Source organism: Gobio gobio (genome assembly GCF_949357685.1).
Source record: "Gobio gobio genome assembly, chromosome: 19".
NCBI classification, from domain to species: domain Eukaryota; kingdom Metazoa; phylum Chordata; class Actinopteri; order Cypriniformes; family Gobionidae; genus Gobio; species Gobio gobio.
The window spans coordinates 5,653,236-5,676,570 of record NC_137112.1 but is presented as its reverse complement, the minus strand read 5'-3'; the positions used below and the strand labels follow the sequence as shown (position 1 = coordinate 5,676,570).

The 23,335-nt window shown below is 40.7% G+C and overlaps 2 protein-coding genes across 2 annotated transcripts in view; both read right to left on the bottom strand.

Annotated features, from left to right (window-relative positions):
• The window catches only part of traf3ip2b (TRAF3 interacting protein 2b), a 1,379,907-nt gene that overhangs the window by 444,892 nt on the left and 911,680 nt on the right, over positions 1-23,335 (bottom strand). The window lies entirely within an intron of this gene.
• LOC307142803 (uncharacterized protein) lies at positions 6,842-8,602 on the bottom strand. The gene is made up of 2 exons (XM_079843918.1): positions 8,491-8,602; positions 6,842-7,982 (listed from the first exon to the last, which is right to left on the bottom strand). The coding sequence occupies exons 1-2, from the start codon at positions 8,546-8,548 to the stop codon at positions 7,402-7,404; spliced, it is 639 nt and encodes a 212-aa protein (XP_079700044.1). The 5' UTR covers positions 8,549-8,602; the 3' UTR covers positions 6,842-7,401.

Below are 23,335 nucleotides of genomic sequence, written 5' to 3'. Positions count from 1 at the left end.
AACAACTGATACCAGCTCTCAGTGACGTGTTCTGGGTCCTCGCAAAGTCACCAGCAATCTTATCAAATGTTTACAAAACATGCGTGAGCCCAGTGTGTCTCTATCTTTCTCTATTTCTGTTCTGTTACGTGATAGAAAGTCCAAGGCTTTCTCAGGCCGTATGGCAAACCCATCTAATCTGCTGCCTGTTAATTGTCAAACTAAGATTACTATGGGGGAAAAAATTCAAATTAATACTGTTAAGTTAGCACTCTTAAACATCCGTTCACTTAAAAACAAATCATTTCTAGTCAACGACTTAATATCCACAAACAACCTAGATTTTTTGCTTCTAAATGAAACGTGGCTAGAAGACAGCTACAGTGCAACAGTCCTCAATGAAACAGCCCCTCCTAACTTTACTTTTATGAGTGTCTGCAGACCAGTCAGAAGGGGGGGGGGGGGGGGGTCGCAGCTCTATTTAAAGATGTTTATCAATGTAAGCAAGTATCATTTGGTGACTATTTGTCTCTAGAATATCTGGGCATTGTGCTAAAAGGTGCACCACGCATCCTGCTTATCATTATTTATAGGCCTCCGAAATATTCTCCGGCCTTTATTGATGACTTTACAGAGCTGTTATCAGCAATCTCATCTGAGTATGACTGTTTTGCTATTGCTGGGGATTTTAACATTCACATTGACAATGCTGAATCCAGTACAACAAAAGATCTCATGACTGTTCTTAACACTTTTGATTTGACACAACATGTTCACGGACCCACACATGATCGTGGACACACTTTAGATTTACTTATCAGTAAGGGTCTAAATATTTCATCAATAGTTATTAAGGATGTGGCACTGTCTGATCATTTCTGTATTTTCTTTGATATATCAATCTCTCCTGCCATTGAAACTAGATCTGACTCTGTCAAAAAGAGATGCTTAAATGAGAACACTAGTGTGCTGTTTATGAAGGCTATATCTCTAACACCAAGCATATCTGCAGACTCTGCTGATTTTCTCCTTGACTCTTTTAACTCAAAAATTAAGGGTGTAATTGATGATATTGCTCCTGTAAAAGCCAGGAAAAATAGTGGCAAACAAAAAGCACCCTGGAGAAACTCAACAGCAGTGCAATTAATGAAAAGACAATGCAGGAAATCGGAACGCATGTGGCGAAAGACAAAACTTGTAGTCCATTATAAGATCTATAAAGACAGTCTTCGTGCTTTCAATGTGGAACTAGGCAAAGCTAGACAGACCTTCTTTTCAAATATTATAAACAGAAACATAAACAACACACGCACTCTTTTTGCTACTGTAGAGAGACTAACAAACCCCCCGAGTCACATTCCCAGTGAAATGCTCTCAGACAGCAAATGCAGTGAGTTTGCCTCCATCTTCTCCGAGAAAATCATTAACATCAGAAATGCGATCAGCACATCCTTGAGTTTCTCTGGGGTGAATCAGATCAGAACACAGCCTCAGAAAGTTACTATGACTGATTTCGAAGCAATTGATGGTAAAATTTTAGAAGAAACAGTACAGCACCTTAAAACATCAACCTGCGCCCTTGACACACTCCCCACTTCTTTTTTCAAAAGTGTGTTTAACTGTTTAGAAGCAGATATCCTAGAAGTTGTAAACTCCTCACTTCTTTCTGGGACTTTTCCAAACTCCCTCAAAACCGCAGTAGTAAAGCCTCTCCTGAAAAAGAGAAATCTGGATAACTCCATATTGAGCAACTACAGACCAATCTCAAATCTCCCCTTCATAGGCAAGATCATTGAAAAAGTTGTTTTCAGTCAGCTGAACAAATTCTTGAACTCAAACGGATACTTTGACAATTTTCAATCTGGTTTCCGACCGCATCACAGCACAGAGACAGCGCTCATAAAGATTATAAATGATATTCGCCTCAATACAGATACAGGCAAAACATCAATTTTGGTACTACTGGACCTCAGTGCTGCATTCGACACTGTTGACCACAACATACTTCTTGACAGGCTAGAAAATTGGGTTGGGCTTTCTGGAATGGTCCTCAAATGGTTCAGGTCATACTTAGAAGGGAGAGGTTATTATGTGAGTATAGGTGACCATAAGTCTGAGTGGACATCCATGACATGCGGAGTCCCACAAGGGTCAATTCTTGCACCACTACTATTCAATCTGTATATGCTGCCACTCAGCCAAATAATGAAAAATAACAAAATGGCTTACCACAGCTATGCTGACGACACCCAGATCTACTTAGCCCTATCACCTAATGACTACAGCCCCATTGACTCTCTATGTAAATGCATTGATGAAGTTAACAGTTGGATGTGCCAAAACTTTCTTCAGTTAAACAAAGACAAAACTGAAATTACTACATTTGGAAACAAAGATGAAATTCTCAAGGTGAATGCATATCTTGAGGCTAAAGGCCTGAAATCAAAAAATCAAGTCAGGAATCTTGGTGTGATTTTGGAGTCAGACCTGAGTTTCAATAGTCATGTCAAAGCAATAACTAAATCCGCTTACTATCATCTCAAAAACATATCAAGAATTAGATGCTTTGTTTCCAGGCAAGACTTAGAGAAACTCGTTCATGCTTTTATCACCAGTAGGGTGGACTATTGTAATGGTCTCCTCACCGGCCTTCCCAAAAAGACCATTAGACAGCTGCAGCTCATACAGAACGCTGCTGCCAGGATCCTGAGCAGAACCAGAAAATATGACCATATCACACCAGTCCTCAGATCTTTACACTGGCTTCCAGTTACATTTAGGATCGATTTTAAAGTGCTATTACTTGTATATAAATCACTCAATGACCTAGGACCTCAATACATTGCAGATATGCTGATTAAATACAAACCCAACAGATCACTCAGATCATCAGGATCAAGTCAATTAGAAATACCAAGGGTTCACTCAAAGCAAGGAGAGTCTGCTTTTAGCTATTATGCCAGCCGTAGCTGGAACCAGCTTCCTGACCAGATCAGATGTGCTCCAACAGTAGCCACTTTCAAATCCAGACTCAAAACACATTTGTTCAGCTGTGCATTTACAGAATGAGCACTGTGCCACTGTACGTGCTTTGTCCGAACTGCTTGCATTTTAATTTATATGCTTAAATTTAACCCTGTTCTTATTTTTATTTTTAATTATACTCTTTATTTTTATCTTTCAATGTTTTCTTTATTTTTTATTTCTTTTAATTCCTATTATAACTGTAATATTCTTATTTCATTTCTGTGTAAAGCACTTTGAATTGCCACTGTGTATGAAATGTGCTATACAAATAAACTTGCCTTGCCTTGCCTTGCCTTGAAAAAGTATTCATAATTTGTTCAAGCATCCATAATTATAGCCACGTTAATAACGTTTGTAAGAAACCATACCATTTGTAAATCCGTCAAGATTTCAGCGAGATAAGAGTACTTGTGTTCATGCAGATCACTCGCCTTACATCAGGCACCACAGAGCCCTGCCTGTGACAAGATGGCCGCCAGTGATGGCGTTAGAGACTCCGCCGTAAGACATCTAGCCTTTATTATGGTTATCTATGGTTGGGGTCAGTTGTAACACTTCCGATTTCTCCAATCAGGAACTAGTTACAAATCACCTGATTCACTTCACACAAGCTCAGTTTAATCCTAATTCCACATGTGATAAAGTGGATCCCTGTGGCAGACACAGCAGATGTTAGAGTGGCCTAATAAAGTGGCCGTGTATGTCACATTAAGTTCTGTATGTATTTGGATAAAGATACAAATAGCCTACACTATATTGTCAAAAGTTTTAAAACGCCTACCTTTACATGCACATGAACTTTAATGACATCCCATTCTTAATCCGTAGGGTTTAATATGGAGTCAGCCCACCCTTTGCAGCTCTAACAGCGTCAGCTCTTCTGGGAAGGCTTTCTTTCTGTGTGAATTTTTGAGCATTCTTCAAGAAGCGCATTTGTGAGGTCAGGCACTGATGTTGGACAAGAAGGCCTGGCTCTCAGTCTCCGCTCTAATTCATCCCAAAGGTGTTCTATCGGGTTGAGGTCAGGACTCAAGTTCCTCCACACCAAACTCGCTCATCCATGTCTTTATGGAGCGACGCTTTGTGCACTGGTCAGTCATGCTGGGACAGGAAGGGGCCGTCCCCAAACTGTTCCCGCAAAGTTGGGAGCATGAAATTGTCCAAAATGTCTTGGTGAGGCATTAAGAGTTCCTTTCACTGGAACTTAGGGGCCAAACCCTGAAAAGCAACCCCACCCCATAACCCCCCCTCCACCAAACTTTACACTTGGCACAATGCAGTCAGGCAAGTCCCGTTCTCCTGGCAACCGCCAAACCCAGACTCGTCCATGGGATTGCCAGACAGAGAAGCGTGATTGGTCACTCCAGAGAACACGTCTCCACTGCTCTTGAGCCCAGTGGCGGCACGCTTTACCCCACTGCATCCTGCGCTTTGCATTTAACTTTTTTTAAAATCTAACTTACAAGAAACAAAATATCGACACGTCCTCTCCAGCAGCTTGAATGTTCCCCGTTGCAATGGCAACTCTCAACGGCCACCAGGACTTATACAGTTTTATAAAAGCTATTCATTATTTGTTGTAAAGTGTAAGAATCACCTCAGAAAAATTAATTCTTCTGTCAGGCACAGTTGAAGCCAATAAGACAAAAGCTGTCAAGATGAGATGCTGTAGCCAGGCTATGTCTGTGTCATTATTCCAACATTATGTTCATAACATGTTACGAAATAAGTTTAATACCTCAGAAAAATGAACTTTCCTCTCTTGTCAACATTAGCGTGGTGTGAGCGCGGCGTGCGCTCTTCAGTTGTGGAGGCGTGTGCGCTATATATATCTCGTCACAGAAAGACATACACAATCAAAGTAATCGGCTTAGTTCGTTTACATGGTGGAATTTTTCGTTTGATCGGTTCATGAAAAGGTTTGTCCCTTCTCTCTCAAACCGATTACAATTTCATTCGGTTTGGCCATTTTTATTCTGATTGAGGTGTTTATATGGAGCATTTTCATTCGGATTGGACTTTTAAACCGATTACAGTGCTCCATGTAAACGCACCTACTGATTAGCTGGTTCAGGTGTGTTTATTTGGGTTGGAGCTAAACTCTGCAGGACAGCGGCCCTCCAGGACCGAGTATGGAGACCCCTGCAATAATGTAATGCAATTGTAACGGATGGGCATTCAGGCAGAGAGGAGGATCCACATGCAGCTAGAGTTATTGTTGAAATCCACAAGGGGAACGAAACACAAGGAAACCAGGGTAAATCAAGAAACACAAGGCAGGAGAAAGTTACAGCAAGATACAACGACTGACAAAACACAAGCACTATACACTCAGGGAAGACTAGTTTAACAAGATAACAAGGGGCGTGGTAAATGTGAAACTAATCAACATGAACAACTACAAAGAACTACAAAACAGCTCAAGAAACTGGAAACACTTCAAGATAAAAGTCCAGGAATCCTTACAGGGAACACACAGGCTGGGATCATGACAGCAACAATGCAATGCAATAATTTTGCATGTAATTGAATTTAAACTAATCTATAATCATCTGTGGATGTTTTTTAATTGAAATGTGAAAATATATATAAAAATACTATATATAGATTTCTTGTTTCCCCTGTTTTCTCAGATCATGACCTGCTCCTTCACTGTCCTTGCCGTGCCAGGAAACGACTACATCCCCAAACGGATGCTGTCAGATCAGTGTGTCTGAGAATTATGATGATGATGAGGAGGTGTTCATGCTTTCATTGATGCCTGTTTATATAGTTTGTGGCATGTGTTATTGTGCATCAATATCAGTGGTTTATAATATTTTTGAAGCATAAGCTTCATAAAGCCTGTATTTCTCTTTGAGTAACATGAATTCAGTCTTGTGTCAAAAAATAAATAAAATGCAAATGAAGTGTCTCATAGAAAGCCTTGAATCTTGTGTTTTCTTTAACTGTATTTTAGTGATTTAACATTTTTGAGACACCAAAAATATTGTTGTATATGTTTAAAATGTATATATGACATGGGGGTGAGAAATTATGACATTATATTAACGCCACTCTTCTGTGACTTTTATTTTGGAATGACTGAAGTTCAGTTTGACTCACAAACCTCAGGAGAGGATTTAACACCCACACAAGACACACAAGACGTGACTTATGTGTTTTATAACATTTACCATGTCCATGCACTGATTTAAACATAAATAAGAAAAGTGAAACTCAAAAACTCAGAAACAGGAAGTTGGTCAGAGCTAATGATTGTAAATTAGAAAGTTGTTTAGCTTGATGAGAACAATATATGTCACGAGTTTGGTGACTGTAGGTAAAACTAGCCTCCCACTTTTGTTGAAAGGTGGCGCTATAGAGCTTCTCCTCCACTCCCATTTCTAAGGCTTGGCTCATGTTTACTGGAAGACATCTCTGATGTGTGTGTCAAGTTTCATGCAATTTGAAGCATGCTAAGAGCCTCAAAAACACCCAAGAATATTATTAAAGTTTGATGTATTGCCATGGCAACAGTATTTAAGATATCAAGAATGCTTTCACAGGCCTACATCTGAAATTATACTGATGAAGTTTGAAGCAAATCGGGTAAAAATAAGAGGGTGATTTCAAAGCATTTGCCCCCGCCCTAATGGCCACGGATTCTGACCTGTGTCAGAGTTTTTCAAGAGTTTTTGAGCATGTTAAGGGCCCCAGAAGCCCCCAAAATCTTGAATAAAAATAATAAAAATAAGAATAATCCTAAAGAAAACAATTGAGCTAAAAACACAGCTGCATCTTATGGAAATTCATGGAAAGACAAATACAGCTGCAAAAATAATTTTTTTGTTTTCAGTTTATTACATAAATGGGAAAAAAATATGTCAAAAGTCTCTAGAAAGTTCTGTGTACACATAACAGCAACTCAAACACTCAAAGTGCTTCACAAGCATAAAAAACAATACAATTTCACATTAATTAGAAATAAAGAAATAATAAAAAATAAGAAATAAAGAAATTGCAATACAGTTTGACCTCAATATCAATATGAAATAATAAAAATAAAACATTTTATGTTTCCATATTGTTAAAGTATAATTCTTTATATCTATAGCTCAACAACAATACTGATATTGTACTAAAAATGGGTTTGAAGTTCTTTTTTTCCAGTTTACCTATATGTTAACAGTACAATAACACGTTTTAATTTATAATGATGAAAGAAGGAATTAATAAATAAAAAATGCAAGCAGCGATGACGGGCCCAGACCTCTGTGCCATTGCCACCCCGGAGGCTTTTGCATCACAGGCAACATGCAGTTCAACTGGGTGAATGTAAAAAGATTTTCAAGATATGAGACTGTTTCACATATAATATATATTCAAAAGTAATTAATACCTGTACATGATTGACTACATAACCGCACATGACACTTTTACTTCTGAACCCAGAACAGATACACTTGTTTTTGGACCAATTGAGAATCCAGTTCCCAAGAATTTTAACTCCACCCCACCCAGACCAGCAGAAGCTCCTGTATCAAGTCCAAGGCCCAGTTTCACACCAACTGGACCAGCTTTAGCCGATGCGCTGGCAATTTCAGCTCGAGCCATTGCTCCGACCCCAACCACACTGGCTTCAGCACCAGCTGAGGCGTTGGGACCTTTGGCTTCGGCCTCGAATACTCTATATTCAGCACGAGCTCGTCCAACTCCTGCTTCTGCATAAGCTCCAGCCTTGGGAATCCTCTGTCCTGGTTGGTTTTCAAAAGCTGACGCATAAGTTCCACTTCGAGCATAGTTGCTTTCTGCATAGGCGCTTCCTGGTCTGTCAAATGTATCAATCATAGTTATCGCGTCGACCATATCAACTTTAACTGAGGCAAGTTTCACCGTAGCCTTTTTTGTACCACCTCTTTTGTCTTTCCCTGTTGCCTTCTGTGCTCCTACCCTTGGCTGTTTCTTAGGCCTGGGAGTTTTGTCACATTCATCATCTGCAAATAAAACAAATGAACTTTAATGCAGTGCAAATAGCGCTATATGAATTCATGCCATTTCACACTGAATACGGGGTGGAATATGAGAAATTGATTTTACTCAACCCTGCAAGCTGTAAGTTCTGTATTCATTATGATTTATTCCACACAACAGTATTCAGTATTTAATATATACAGTATATATATATATATATATACTGTATATATTAACTCAATGTATTTTTATACAATAAGAAACATTTATAAAATCTGAAGTGTCTTTATTAAACAAAAATATGCTATGGTGAGTAAAAATAAATATATATATATATTAGGACAACAATGACCTATTCCATACAGAGTGTTTGGGAATATTCAGACACATAATATTTACACATATACCACAGAAAATGAAACATTTTAGAAGTAAATATATGTACAAATAAAATACATAAACTAATAATAACACTTAAATGTAGTTTCTTCAATTTAAATAAATAAAGACCAATTATTAAAATGCACTTACCATTTTGTTCATCTTCCTCTTCATCTTCACGGTATTTTAAACATCGATTATCAGACATTTTTGCGTAGAGTCAGAAGTTGGACAGGGCTTTGAGTGTTGCAGGTGGAGCTGTGTCGAGCAGAACTGCTGCTCGTCCTTATATACAGAGAGCACTGACTGAAAGGGAAAGTTCAGTGGGTTTTACCCTTGATTTCTTTGAATTCACTGAGTTATTCTCACCTAAAACTTAAAGAAAACTGCACAGACGGGAGCAGTGACGATACAATACACAAACCATATGCAATATTCCATTTGTTTCAGTGTCTAGTTTGACTGTCCCTTAAAGACCCCATTGATGCACAGATAACACTGATTTTACTGAAAAAAACTCACACACACTCTTAAAAATAAAGGTTCTTAATTTGCATTTATGTTTGTTTTTTCACTAAGAAAGGTCATTTAAGAACCAAAACTGTTTCTCCGATGACATCACTGTGAAAACCACTTTTTGGAACCTTGTAAACACTTTAGAATTCTGTTCCATCATTAATGAACAACTGCAGGAACAAATGAGTGTTACAATTCTTATAATTACTATTAACAAGAAACTGATTAACAAATTAATAAGTAATAGTGCTCAGTTGAATGAGGTAGTTCACTATTAGCTATTTCATGCCTCACAGAGGACTTACTAAGAACTATAAGCAGGTTCATAATTAACCTGAATAATGCATAATGTGTAATTAGTTCTAAAGTGAACTATAGTGGACTACCTCATTTAACTAAGCACTACTTACTAATTCATTAATTAGAGTTTCTTGTTAGTTAAAGCCACAATATGTAATTTTTCGCCGCTAGAGATCGCTTATTCAAAACAAAGGTGAAGCTCGATGACTTGATTGGGCAGAGCTTTTATTCTGCCGCAGTCGCTGTCTTTACCAGATTAAAACAATAAGACTAACTGTGTTGAGCTACACTATTGCCAAAAGTTTTGGGACGCCTGTCTTTATATGCACATGAACCTTAATGCCATCCCATTCTTAATCCGTAGGGTTTAATATGGAGTTGGTCCACCCTTTGCAGCTCTAACAGCTTCAGCTCTTCTGGGAAGGCTTTCCACAAGGTTTAGGAGTGTGTTTATGGGAATTTCTGACCATTCTTCAAGAAGCGCATTTGTGAGGTCAGGCACTGATGTTGGACGAGAAGGCCTGGCTCTCAGTCTCCGCTCTAATTCATCCCAAAGCTGTTCTATCGGGTTGAGGACAGGACTCAAGTTCCTCCACACCAAACTCGCTCATCCATGTCTTTATGGAGCGACACTTTGTGCCAGGGCCGGCCCTGACCAATTTGCTGCCCTAGGCAAGATTTTACTTGGTGCCCCTTGTATCAAGGTTTAGCACTTCACGTTATCAGTCTAAGTTGTGGAAACACTCGTACTGTTTTATTTTTGTAATGCATTGTTTTATTTTTATTGTTGTTGTTGTTTTATATGATGTCCAGTCCATTCTACCCCGTCATTATGTTCATGATATTATTATTATTTTTTATTTTTTAAAGGCTGATGATAGTAAAACTGTACAAAAATTGCACCTATGCCACATTACAGCCTAAACACAAAGAGCAAGAGTGCATCTAACATTCATTGCCAAACTATTCATTGAGAACTAGCAAAAGTGTTTGTTTTCCAGTAGATGGCAGCAATCTTCCACTAACTATGAGCATTTTCATGTTTTCACCAGGAATTCAACTGAGAAATTTTGATATTTAATGTCATTTAAATACTTTTACATAAAATGTTGCTTTTTTAAATAAACCTGTATATAAATATCATTACTAATTTCGGCAAATACATTTTAAAATTGCTACACACCCCCTTAAAACTGCACTACTGCAGAGTAAAAACATTAGGCTATTAAAAAAGTGATATTACATGCGTTTAATATTTTTATATTGTTTATTTTTTACAAAATCACACTGGCTGTGGCCTCTGGAGAACCCGGAACAGCTGCTTGCATAAAGTTTTTGGTAAAAATAACTGGAATTAATTAGCAAACATTAGTATTTTACTACTATGCAAATAAATAAACTGTTCATTTATTTGCCTACATCACTTTACTTCTGTCTTTACACTGCAAAAAATGCTCTTCTTATTTAGAATCTTTTTCTTGTTTCTAGTCTAAATATCTAAAAATTCTTAAATCAAGGTGCATTTACTAGATAAGTAAAATGACATAAGACATTTTTCTTGTTTACTTGAAAATAAAATCAAAATGAAGTGAGTTTTTGCTTAAAACAAGCAAAATGATCTGCCAATGGGGTGAGAAAAATAATCTAATTTATGTTTGGGACAGAAACAAGATTTCAATCAGAAACAAGATTATTTCTCTCACTCCATTGGCAGATAATTTTGCTTGTTTTAAGCAAAAACTCACATCATTTTGATTTTATTTTCAAGGAAACAAGAAAATTGTCTTCTGTCATTTTACTTATCTAGTAAATGCACATTGATTTAAGAATTTTTAGATATTTAGACTAGAAACAAGACACAAATACTATGTAAGAAGAGCAGTGTATCCCTTATCTTCCCTGCATCAGAGGGCTTCTGTCTTTTTTGACTCTACAATTCGGCCATCCGTCATAAATAATCAGGCAACTTTCACCGTGTCAACACCTGGCGCGAGCGGCCAAGCACCCTAAAAAATGAAAGCAACCCTGTCTGCGTTATGCGGCGAGAGGCGACGCAACACAACAAATTCCCCTAAAGATAAACTGATCTCGCGTTGTATTTCTTACGCACTTCAAGTAGCTCGGCGGGGGGAGATTGATGAGGCGGACCGGGAAGATGCGGGGGACTTAGTTACGTTTTTTTTGTGCTTTATTTGGTAATATTTCAAATTAATATTAATAAAATAGTATCATTAATATATTTTGGCGCCCCTATGGATGAGTGGCGCCCCTTGCATTTGCCTATTCCGCCTATGCCACGGGCCGCCACTGCTTTGTGCACTGGTCAGTCATGCTGGGACAGGAAGGGGCTGTTCTCAAACTGTTCCCACAAAGTTGAGAGCATGAAATTGTCCAAAATGTCTTGGTGTGCTGAAGCATTAAGAATTCCTTTCACTGGAACTAAGGGGCCAAGGCCAACCCCTAAAAAACAACCCCCACACCATAATCCCCCCTCCACCAAACTTTACACGTGGCACAATGCAGTCAGGCAAGTCCCGTTCTCCTGGCAACCGCCAAAACCAGACTCGTCCATGGGATTGCCAGACAGAGAAGCGTGATTGGTCACTCCAGAGAACACGTCTCCACTGCTCTAGAGTCCAGTGGTGGCTCGCTTTACCCCACTGCATCCCGCACTTTGCATCGCACTTGGTGATGTAAGGCTTTTGGAGGTCTGGAGCTCTTGACTCTGCAGAAAGTTGGCCACCGATCACGGTCCCACGCTTGAGTTCTCTGAGCTCCTGAGAGCGGCCTATTCTCTCACTAATGTGTGTAGAAGCGTCTGCACTAGTGCTTGATTTATACACCTGTGGCCATGAAGTGATTGAACACCTGAACTCAGTGATTTGAAGGGGCGTCGATTTGAATACCGTTGGCAATATAGTGTTAATATATTATATATTAGTGGTTTTTGGATATTTTAATCCAAAAATCGTACTAGAGTTTTAATAGTGCATTACTCATTTGTTCCTGTGTTCATTAATGATGGAACAGAATTCTAAAGTGTTACCTGAAAATCTTATTATTAGTGCAGTGCTGTGTGTCTGTTTGTGTGTGTGTGTGTGTGTGTGTGTGTGTGTGTGTGTGTGTGTGTGTGTGTGTGTGTGTGTGTGTGTGTGTGTGTGTGTGTGTGTGTGTGTGTGTGTGTGTGTGTGTGTGTGTGTGTGTGTGTGTGTGTGTGTGTGTGTGTGTGTGTGTGTGTGTGTGTGCGCGCGCGCTTGGGATTCTCACATGCTCTTCATTTGCCTGGAAGAACTTTTATACTGGCATCAGGGTATAGACATTTTTTCACTTGAGGATTTCCCGCACAGAATGTGGAAGTGAAAAGGCCTCATCCTCATATCGAAAGTATTTCCAATGTGTGGGTGTTCAGTCTCTCTGTGTTTTTGTTTTTAGGGGCTTTAACACTTACACTAAACTACAGTTTTGTGACGGCAGTCCAGGCATTTTTCTGGTATGTGAAGTTGCAACATCAGCAGTGTGTGTGTGTGTGTGTGTGTGTGTGTGTGTGTGTGTGTGTGTATGTGTATGTGTATGTGTATGTGTGTATGTGTGTGTATGTGTATGTGTATGTGTATGTGTATGTGTATGTATATGTGTGTGTGTGTGTGTGTGTGTGTGTGTGTGTGTGTGTGTGTGTGTGTGTGTGTGTGTGTGTGTGTGTGTGTGTGTGTGTATGTATGTGGTCTGGATGTGCTGACGTAAGATTAATGAATCTTTGGGCATCATACAGTTCTGTTGGAGATCATGTGATGGCTTTACACTGTTTACAGTATTTTTATTGTTTTTCAATGTACTTGTTAGCATGACGTATTGAGAATTTCTTTTACAAGATACAAAGGAATGTCAAACTTAAAGGGTTAGTTCACCCAAAAATGTAAATTCTGTCATTAATTACTTACCCTCATGTCGTTCGACACCCGTCAGACCTCCGTTCATCTTCAGACACAAATGAAGATATTTTAGTGTAAATCTGATGCTCTGAAAGGCCTCCATTGGCACAATGGCACGGTTCACTCTCAAGACCCTTAAAAGGTACTAAAGACGTCGTTACAAACGTTATCTCACTACAGTGGTTCTACAATAACTTTATGAATCGGCGAGAATAGTTTTTGTGCGCAAAAAAACCCTAAATAACGACTTACATAGTGATGACGATTTCAAAACAAGGCCTCATGAAGCTTCGAAGCGTTATGAATCAGCGAGTCGATTCAGCAGTTTGGATCGCCAAATTTCAGCAGTTTGGCGGTTTGACACGCGATCCGAATCATGAACCACTTTTGTGGTGTCATCTTCCTCTTCCAGTGTCGGATGATAAACTCATGGAGAAGATAAGGAGAGAAGTAAGAAGATGGGAAGCAATTATGATGGATGGGATGTTGAACAATCAGAATACTGAAGCATCATGTGGTGAGATATTATAGCATTACATGAAACACATTGCTTAAAGGAAAATATTTCCTTTTACATAATTTAACAATGTTTAATTAATGCCACTTACTTTGTCACATCCATGAAACCTACAGGTGAAATAATTCATCGTCAGTATACGCACGTCCGAATCTCGCGAGAAATAGTCCAACAACCCGGTGGTTCTCGCCTCTTTTATGAATACCAAGGATTTGGACATACTATTCGCTCGTCTACTGCTTTTTACATAGGGAGACTGGGGATGGTTGTAACCATAGATATCCATAATAAAGGTTAGAGACTTCCGCATCTGGCGGCCATCTTGTCACAGGCAGCTCGCTCACTCGTAAGATTATTTTCATGGGTGCTTGCACTTTTTAAATAACCATAACTTGCTCAATTTTCTACCGATTTTCAAACTGTTTGGTTTGTTATAAACGTCAGAGATGTAGTTATGACACTGCATACTTATGAAAAATTATTCATAATTTGTTCAAGCATCCATAATTATAGCCACATTAATAATGTTTGTAAGAAACCATACCATTTGTAAATCCGTCAAGATTTCAGCGAGATAAGAGTACTTGTGTTCATGCAGATCACTCGCCTTACATCAGGCACCACAGAGCCCTGCCTGTGACAAGATGGCCGCCGGTGATGGCGTTAGAGACTCCGCCGTAAGACATCTAGCCTTTATTATGGTTATCTATGGTTGGGGTCAGTTGTAACACTTCCGATTTCTCCAATCAGGAACTAGTTACAAATCACCTGATTCACTTCACACATGCTCAGTTTAGTCCTTATTCCACATGTGATAAAGTAGATCCCTGTGGCAGACACAGCAGATGTTAGAGTGGCCTAATAAAGTGGCCGTGTATATCACATTAAGTTCTGTATTGGATAAAGATACAAATAGCCTACACTATATTGTCAAAAGTTTTAAAACGCCTACCTTTACATGCAAATGAACTTTAATGACATCCCATTCTTAATCCGTAGGGTTTAATATGGAGTCAGCCCACCCTTTGCAGCTCTAACAGCGTCAGCTCTTCTGGGAAGGCTTTCTTTCTGTGTGAATTTTTGAGCATTCTTCAAGAAGCGCATTTGTGAGGTCAGGCACTGATGTTGGACAAGAAGGCCTGGCTCTCAGTCTCCGCTCTAATTCATCCCAAAGGTGTTCTATCGGGTTGAGGTCAGGACTCAAGTTCCTCCACACCAAACTCGCTCATCCATGTCTTTATGGAGCGACGCTTTGTGCACTGGTCAGTCATGCTGGGACAGGAAGGGGCCGTCCCCAAACTGTTCCCGCAAAGTTGGGAGCATGAAATTGTCCAAAATGTCTTGGTGAGGCATTAAGAGTTCCTTTCACTGGAACTTAGGGGCCAAACCCTGAAAAGAAGCCCCACCCCATAAACCCCCCTCCACCAAACTTTACACTTGGCACAATGCAGTCAGGCAAGTCCCGTTCTCCTGGCAACCGCCAAACCCAGACTCGTCCATGGGATTGCCAGACAGAGAAGTTTGGAGGTCTGGAGCTCTTGACTCTGCAGAAAGTTGGCGAATTCTGTGACCCTCAGCATGTGCTGCCCCCGTTCTGTGTTTTTCACTTCGTGGCTGAGTTGCTGTTTTTCCCAATTGCTTCCACTTTGTTATAACACCACTAACAGTTGAGCGTGGAATATTTAGTATAATATTTGGACTTATTGCACAGGTGGCCACCGATCACGGCCCCACGCTTGAGTTCTCTGAGCTCCTGAGAGCGGCCCATTCTCTGTGGCCATGAAGTGATTGAACACCTGAACTCAGTGATTTGGAGGAGCGTCCCAATACTTTTGCCAATATAGTGTATATCCAACTTTATATTTAGAGCTGTAAGATAATGGTTAAATTGTGATGAAATCATGTCGGGCAGTTGAGATTCTCTATACTGTAAAACATTATACGATCAATAAGTTATGACAACATATGCTTTACAATAAAAATAAGTAAAAAAAGTTATGTTATACAAGATTCAACTCATTTTTTAAGTCAGTTTAATGTAATTTAAGTTTAAATAACTTAAACATCCGAGTTGATTGTACTTAAAAAATGTAAGGCAGCAACTTTTGTACAGTATATAAGGTTTTAGCAATGTAATTTTTGTTTTCTTCGAATATCACATTTAAGTGTAATTTTATTTTTATGATCATCTTACAGGTCTGATCATCTACCGCAGGGGTTTTAAAACCCCCAGGGGTCCTCCAGAAGGTTCTAAGGGGTCCCCAGAAAAGTTCAGAGAATAAAAAGACAAAGCAAAAATGGATAAGGTCTACCGAACATTCTGTTTAATTTCTAAATATTTATTTAGTTTAGTTTGAAACTAAACCATGCATTTTCTGTTTGTGTGGCAAAGATAATAGCTATGTCATTTAAAGGTAGGGTAGGTAAGATTTGGTTAAAAAACTTTTTTTCCAAATTTGTTTAAACTTTCTTTATATATCAATACATAATTAAAATGTAAGTACTCTGAAAAAGAAAGTATAAAAATTGAGTGTCTGTAGACCTCTCACGACTGTTTTAAAGACAGCTCATTATTTCCATTCACTCCACCTTCTCCCTTCTGGGCTCTTTCCAAAGCCACGCCCCCAAAACACATGAACGCTCAGCTGGAAGACGCATTATTTACCTGAGGCGAGCGGAGAAGAAGTGCATGTAGTGACACACACAACACAGTGTCTACGACACACACAGATACAAGATAAAAACATCAGTAAACATTGGTAGAGTATATAAAAACAAACCAAGGGCCGAAATAAACGTGCAGGTAAAGTTCCCGGTGAACATGGTAAAAGACTTTAGACAGAGGGTAGTAGCTAAAGCTAACTTAGTTCTAAAAAAAGTTCCTGGATGCGGTGTACTAGCTTTTGCACATGCATTTTGTTATCTAAAGTTACATTTTGCGAAATTCAACACGACAGCGATCAACTTGAGCTAAGCATATTGAGTATTTATCATCTCTACTAATGGTTTGCTAATTGTATAACATTGTAACTTTATGCTAAGTAATGTTATGTTAGCTATATTAGGCAGCTACGTGTGCTAGTGAGACATGCTTCATGAAAACATAAACCAAAAAAATGTATAATCAAAATGAAAGATTACCTGTCCAGCAGAAATACAGCCTCTTGAACTCTTCAAATCAAACGGGTGTGCCAGGGTTGCCAGGTTTTCTCAACAAAATCCGCCCAATTGCTACTCAAAACTAGCCCAAAACAAGCCCGATTGTGTTTCTCCGGTAAAAATCGCATTTGGGGGGTAAAATATGTGTCTTTTTGGTAGGGCTGCCTGCTAAAATTCGCAAATCCCGGGGCAAAATATCACATAATTGGGGTCGCTTCAACCCGCGGACATGAAAAACAGCCCGCGGCAACAGTGTTTGAAGTAGCCCGACTTGGCAACACTGGGGCGCATGTGGGCAGATCCTGGAGCAAAAGCGGCGGTAGCCATGGTAGCGAGAGAGAGTGACAGTCGCCCAAGCCAATCACTTGTTTCGGCCCGAACGAAAATAATGAGCGGTGTTTATTGCAGATTAAAAAGTCTAGAGTCACTCGATTTTTATACTCTCTTTTTCAGAGTACTTACATTTTAATTATGTATTGACATATAAAGAAAGTTTAAACAAATTTGGACAAAAGTGTTTTAGATCATTCTTACCTACCCTACCTTTAAAGGTGAAACCACGATTTTTATTAATTTCATAATGAGTTTAACTCTTATACAAAAGCATGCAAATGAAAATGCAATCAGTCTTTTTTCCATTATAGAAGAATATGATCTTCAAACAAAACCCTGGCCCCTTTAATGTTTTTTGTTTATTTGATTATGATTTGCCTGATATATTTTTGTACTGTACATTCAAGCACCTGATCTGTATTTTGTAATACAAAAATGTTCTGTTATTGCCATGCTGTTTGTAAATGATTATTTGTTCAGCAATAAAAAAATGTACGGCATCTCTTATGTGAAGCCTCTATTTTTATCTATTCTATTAATATATCTATCTATATATCACCTATGAATCTATATCATTCTATATCTCTAACTTATGCTGTGCTATCTGTCACTATCTAACTTAGCCTTGTTGTGAACTTCTTTTGTTTCTTGAAGTAGAGACCGGGGGCCTATACCATGAAGCCGGTTTAGCTGGCTAGCCAGATATGTTTAAGCTTAGTTTGTGCCAATCCTGGGTTTTAGGTACCATTAAAGTGGTTTGGCTTTTAGCAGTGTTCATCTCCATAGTAACTTACGCTCCACGGCTAACCTGCTCTAGGGCAGGTTATGTTCTGGATAAGAGATCTCAAACTGAAATTAGACCAATCAGCTGTGAGCAAAGTGACACACCTCTGATGCAATGAAGTCACTCCCCCTGTTTCTACTCCAAATTAAAGGTCACTACATAGCAAATGGTTTTTAAAGACTAAAGTGTCTGGCTTTTAACAATGCTTATTTATTATAATAATAATTTTGAATGACTTAGATATAATTTAAGTAATTATTATACCCTTAATCAATTGCACATGTATAATTTAATTAATCAATCATTAATAGGCACATAGTTAAAATTAATATAAATAGCCTATATAAAGGTCATACAAATAAGCTTTAAAATGAATAAATAATGCTATACAAATGACTACATGTGAGTTTAAATGTTCAGTTCTCTCTATATATCAACTAAACTAACTTCACAACTTTTACTTGCACTAACTAAGATTTTTTTTTAAGTTGTCCACTTTCATAGACAGCTCTTTTCTTCTTCCTGTGTAAATTTGTTTACATTTTAATATTTTTCAATCATGTAATATTCTGCAGAAGAGAGAAATCAATTTCGCTGCTTCTCTCACGAGAAGTAGATGTCAGTTTCACTGATCCACATCGTGTGATTGGCTGTTCACTACTGATGTCACAGCTAAAATCAAAGATCAAAGCCTGAGTTGACAGAGAAAGCTGATGATCAGCATCATGGGACCAACAAAGCCTGAATAGATTGGTTTGGTTTTGTCAACTCGAAACTAATCCTGTAACCCTGAGTTTGTTAAACTACCATCATGGTACAGGCCCCAGGAGAACTTGGATAGGTTTTTTCAGCAGGATTCTTTATTGAGAAAAACGTGCTGTCTTTCCGCTGAGGTCATCAAGTCTCTCTAAAGGAGTTTGTACATTGTAATTTATCTACATTTCAGGAGGAGGGATTATACAGTAGGGGAGGAGACACTCTGAACAAAACACTGCAAATGTTGTATAGGTAAAAGGACACACCCTACTATGAGAAGCCCTACCAGTCCCATTGAATCAGCATTACTATTCGCATGCTGATACTGGCCAGGAACTCCAATTCCAAGAGCCATCCCAGAGCCATTAAAGACAAATGGTGCTCATTTTACTTACAATGAAGAGAACAGGAACTGGCCTGGAAGATTTTCATAGCAGACTAATTCATCTGATATCATCATCTTTTACCTTAAATGCTAAATGCAATGTACTTTCTTAAATGTGTAATCCCACAGCTTATATGAATGTGTCACTATATCTATCCTATCTGTCACTGTCTATACCTATCAGTCAATATATCTAATTTAAATCTAGCCTAAATCTAGCCTAACTAACCAAAGCGCACTATAAATCTCACTTATATCGCAAAATCTCTCTCCTCTCACAAAAACCCACCAGGTGAAGATGGATTTACTTCACTTTTAAACTTTGAGGTAAATTAGGTTCATACTATGGTTCATACAGATGTGTGTGACTGTGTGGTTTGTTCCCGCCCCCTTTAATCAACGCAGTTTCGGCAGGCGCCACCTGATGAAACACTTTGAAGCTTCATTTAGCCATAGTCACGTGACATGGGTGTTTCGAATCACAGTTCGGATCAGTGTTTTCAAAACATCAGAAGGTACGTGAGAGGATGCAAGGATTACGCCATGTCAAAGAGCCCTCGACTCCTCCCCGCCGGCAAACTCCTTCCGCTGTCCGTTCCCAACCGCCCGTGGTCACACCTTGGACTTCATCACAGACCTCCCGGAGTCACAGGGCTGCACCTGTATCCTAGTGGTGGTCGACAGATTCTCTAAATCCTGCCGTCTTCTTCCCCTGAGAGGTTTGCCTACTGCCATGGAAACAGCGGAACTTCTATTTAACCATGTGTTTCAGTATTTCGGCATTCCAGAAGATATAGCTTCCGATAGAGGTCCCCAGTTTATCTCCAGAGTATGGCGAAGCTTCTTCAGACTCCTAGGTGTGACCGTCAGCCTGTCATCTGGGTATCATCCTCAAACGAACGAACAGACGGAACGGAAGATCCAGGAGATTGGCCGGTTCCTCCGTACCTTCTGTCACGGCCACCAGGACTCCTGGAACCAGTTCCTAGGATGGGCCGAGTACGCCCAGAACTCCCTCCGCCAACCTACCACCGGTCTAACACTCTTCCAATGCGTACTTGGCTACCAGCCCCCACTATTCTCCTGGTCTGGGGAACCATCGAACGTTCCCGCTGTCGATTACTGCTGCCTTCCCAAGGGAGAGCTGCACTAGCTAACACCACAATCACTGATTGTCGGAGGCTGGCTAAAGAGGCCGATACATTTTTCCTGGCAAGTCAGGGACATTGTACGCCCGTACTTTTCCCCACACACATCGCTTTCAGTGACATAGGACGACTTCACACTCATCGCTGCAGCCACTTCTCGTCGGCAGCAGTTTTCTGGCCCCTTCAGGCTTGTGTTTCTACCTTGCAAAGTTTGGAACCAAGGCAACCAAATGTCGCCCACCATGCAGTTTCGGTGGGTCGGGAAATGCCAGGGCTGGCGCTCAGTAGTGGCCATGAGCGTCGGCCGCGTAGGCAGGCTGCTCTTCATCCGCGACAGCATCTCCGGACGGCGTTTTCTGTGCGACACGGGAGCACAGAGGAGCGTCCTGCCTGCATCCCGTTTGGACATGGTGACCAACAGCCAGGGCCCTCCTATGGAAGCTGCCAATGGTAGCCCCATCCGCACATATGGAACGAGGTACGTTGAATTATGTTTCGGAGGACAGCAGTTCGGCTGGGACTTCGTTACAGCAAAGGTTGCCGTCCCCCTCCTCGGTGCTGATTTTTTGTGTGCACATGGACTGTTGGTGGATGTAAAAAACCGTCGTTTGATTGACGCTGTCACGTTTTGCTCTTATACAGTTCCCACGCCCGTTCACTGTCAAATCCCTACAGGAGTTCCTCAGCATGATGAATTTTTACCACCGCTTCATCCCTAGAGCTCAGCTCATGCGGCCCTTGCACGAGGCCTTGAAAGGTAAACCCAAGCACGCTGTGGACTGGACTGAGAGCAGAGACAGGGCTTTTGCTGCCACTAAGGCAGCCCTAGCGAACGCCACCATGCTGGCGCACAACAAAGTGTTTCACATTCTTTCATCGCATCGCTACATCGCTACATCGCTACAACTTCTGAAAGTGACCAGCAGTGTTTTATCAAAAATGTATGTCAAAAATCTGACAAGATAATTTTAATGTAAACGAACAAAAAAATGTAATAGTTAAACTAGTTAAAATTTAAATTTAACTAGTTTAACCTGAACTAGTGTGGACGATTATTTTTGTTATTTTTATTTATCTTTGTTATTAAAAATATGAATTAAATATACACTGATACATAATAAAGCTACAAAGGTTATTCAGCCAAGAGCACTGAGTGATTTTCTCTTGTACTTTTGTTGTTTGACAGACAGCGGCAGGTTTACTGTATTAGCAGGTTTACTGTATTAGCAGGTTTGCTCTATTAGCAGGTTTTCTGTATTAGCAGGTTTACTGTACTTTACTGCAGGGTCCGGTGATGACGACGACGCGGGACTTCTCATTCGCGCGAATAGCGCTGCAGAATGCCTATTCGCGTCTTTGCATTGACTTAACATGAAATGTAACTTAACATGTAAATCACTCGCGCGAAACGCTTCATTCGCGTCCGGTGTGAACGCACCATCAGAGGACGAGGAGTCCATCCCGCCCTCTGGCATTCCCCAGGCTAGCGCCCCCGCAGCCTTGCCTCAATCCATCTTCCTGGATGTGTGCGAGCGAGCGGCCGCTTGTCTCAACATCGGCTCCACAGAGTGCCACCGACCAGGAGAGGGATATTTACGACGGGAAAATGCTGGGATTCCCCTCGGCCCGAGGTAACAACTTTCCCGTTCTCCTAGCGTGCGCTAAGCACACAAGGCATTACTGGAGCGACCCGCTCGACTCTAAACACGGTCTCGCGGGTCTTGAGGTTAAAATATGGCGGCTTTAGGCATGGGTTAACCGCCCGCTATTGAGCGATCGCCAGGCACCTAGCCCTGATGAACCGTTTTTCTGCTTCGGTGCACCAGGCCGCTTATAAATCCTCGGCCTTGGCTGTTAGGGCCCTAAATGTCTCCTCCCTCCGCTCCGCTTACCAGGCGGAAATTTTGGACGACCTGGGACAACAGTTAGGGATCTTCCTCTCCTGCATTATGGAAGGAGATCATCACGGTTTACAACCTTGTTTCTCCGTAACGCTCGTCAGGCCTTCCAAACCTTTGGGCCCTCCATGGCGCTTTGCTTTGTAGGATGTGACCAGGAGGAGGAGGACGAGGCCTTCAAGTTGTGCCTTCTTAGGAAGGCGGCCCCAAGCTAGGCGCCCACTGTGCGTTTGCCTAATTCCCCTGCCCCGGGACATAACTTTCATCAAAACCGTTCTCGAGCGACAAGCTCTTTGAACTCTCTTTCTGCAGTAACCCTGTCCAAAAGATGGAGGGTTTCTTCTGGAGGGTGCCCCCCCTATGGCTGTCCAGCCTATGTGTTTAGTGGATGGGGTGTGTTGTGAGGGAAAGTGCAAAAGCAGTGTCACCACACCGCACATACTGTGTCCCCTCACTCAGCTAATAAAGGCTTCGGCCCCAGTTTTCCCAAAAACAAAATACACAAATAAACACAAAAAACATTAAATCAAACGAATCAAATTAATTTGTTACAGAGAGATACCCTCTCTCTGCAGGGAAAGCACGTTCCTCTGCAAAGAGTGGTCACCTCTCTGAACTCACGCTTGCCGTCCCTAGTTTTCCCACTAGAGGGTGTCATTGCATCACAAATAAGCCAGCTGGGCATGCATTAAGCCAGCATGGCTGGGGTTGGCACGCTTGCGAGCCGTGTGTCAGTTTGGCAAACTGCCGCACCATAATGCTCAATATCGCAGGGCTATCGTCTGCAGTTTGCTATGAAACCCCCACGTTTCAGCAGCATTCGCTTTTCTCACACAGAGGAGAGCACGGCGCACGTTCTGAAGGAGGAAATGCCCTCTCTTCTGAGTAAAGGTGCGAGTCAGGTGGTACCCCCCAATCTGATAAACCAGGATTTTTATTCTCGTTATTTCCTGGTTCCAAAGAAGGATGGTTCCCTCCATCCTATTCTGGACCTCAGGGTGTTGAACAAACATTTGAGGAAATACAATTTCAGAATAATAACTCATGGTTCGCTCGCCCGCGCCATAAAACGGAACGACTGGTTCACATCGGTCGATCTGTAGATGCTTTTTTTCCACATAAGCATTTACCCACCACACAAGAATTTTCTTTGTTTAGCCTATCAAGGCATTTGTTACGAATTCACGGTCCTGCCTTTGGGTTAAGTCTAAGCCCAGCACATTTTGTCTGTGCACGGAAGCGCACTTGACTCCCCTGAGAATGTCTGGTC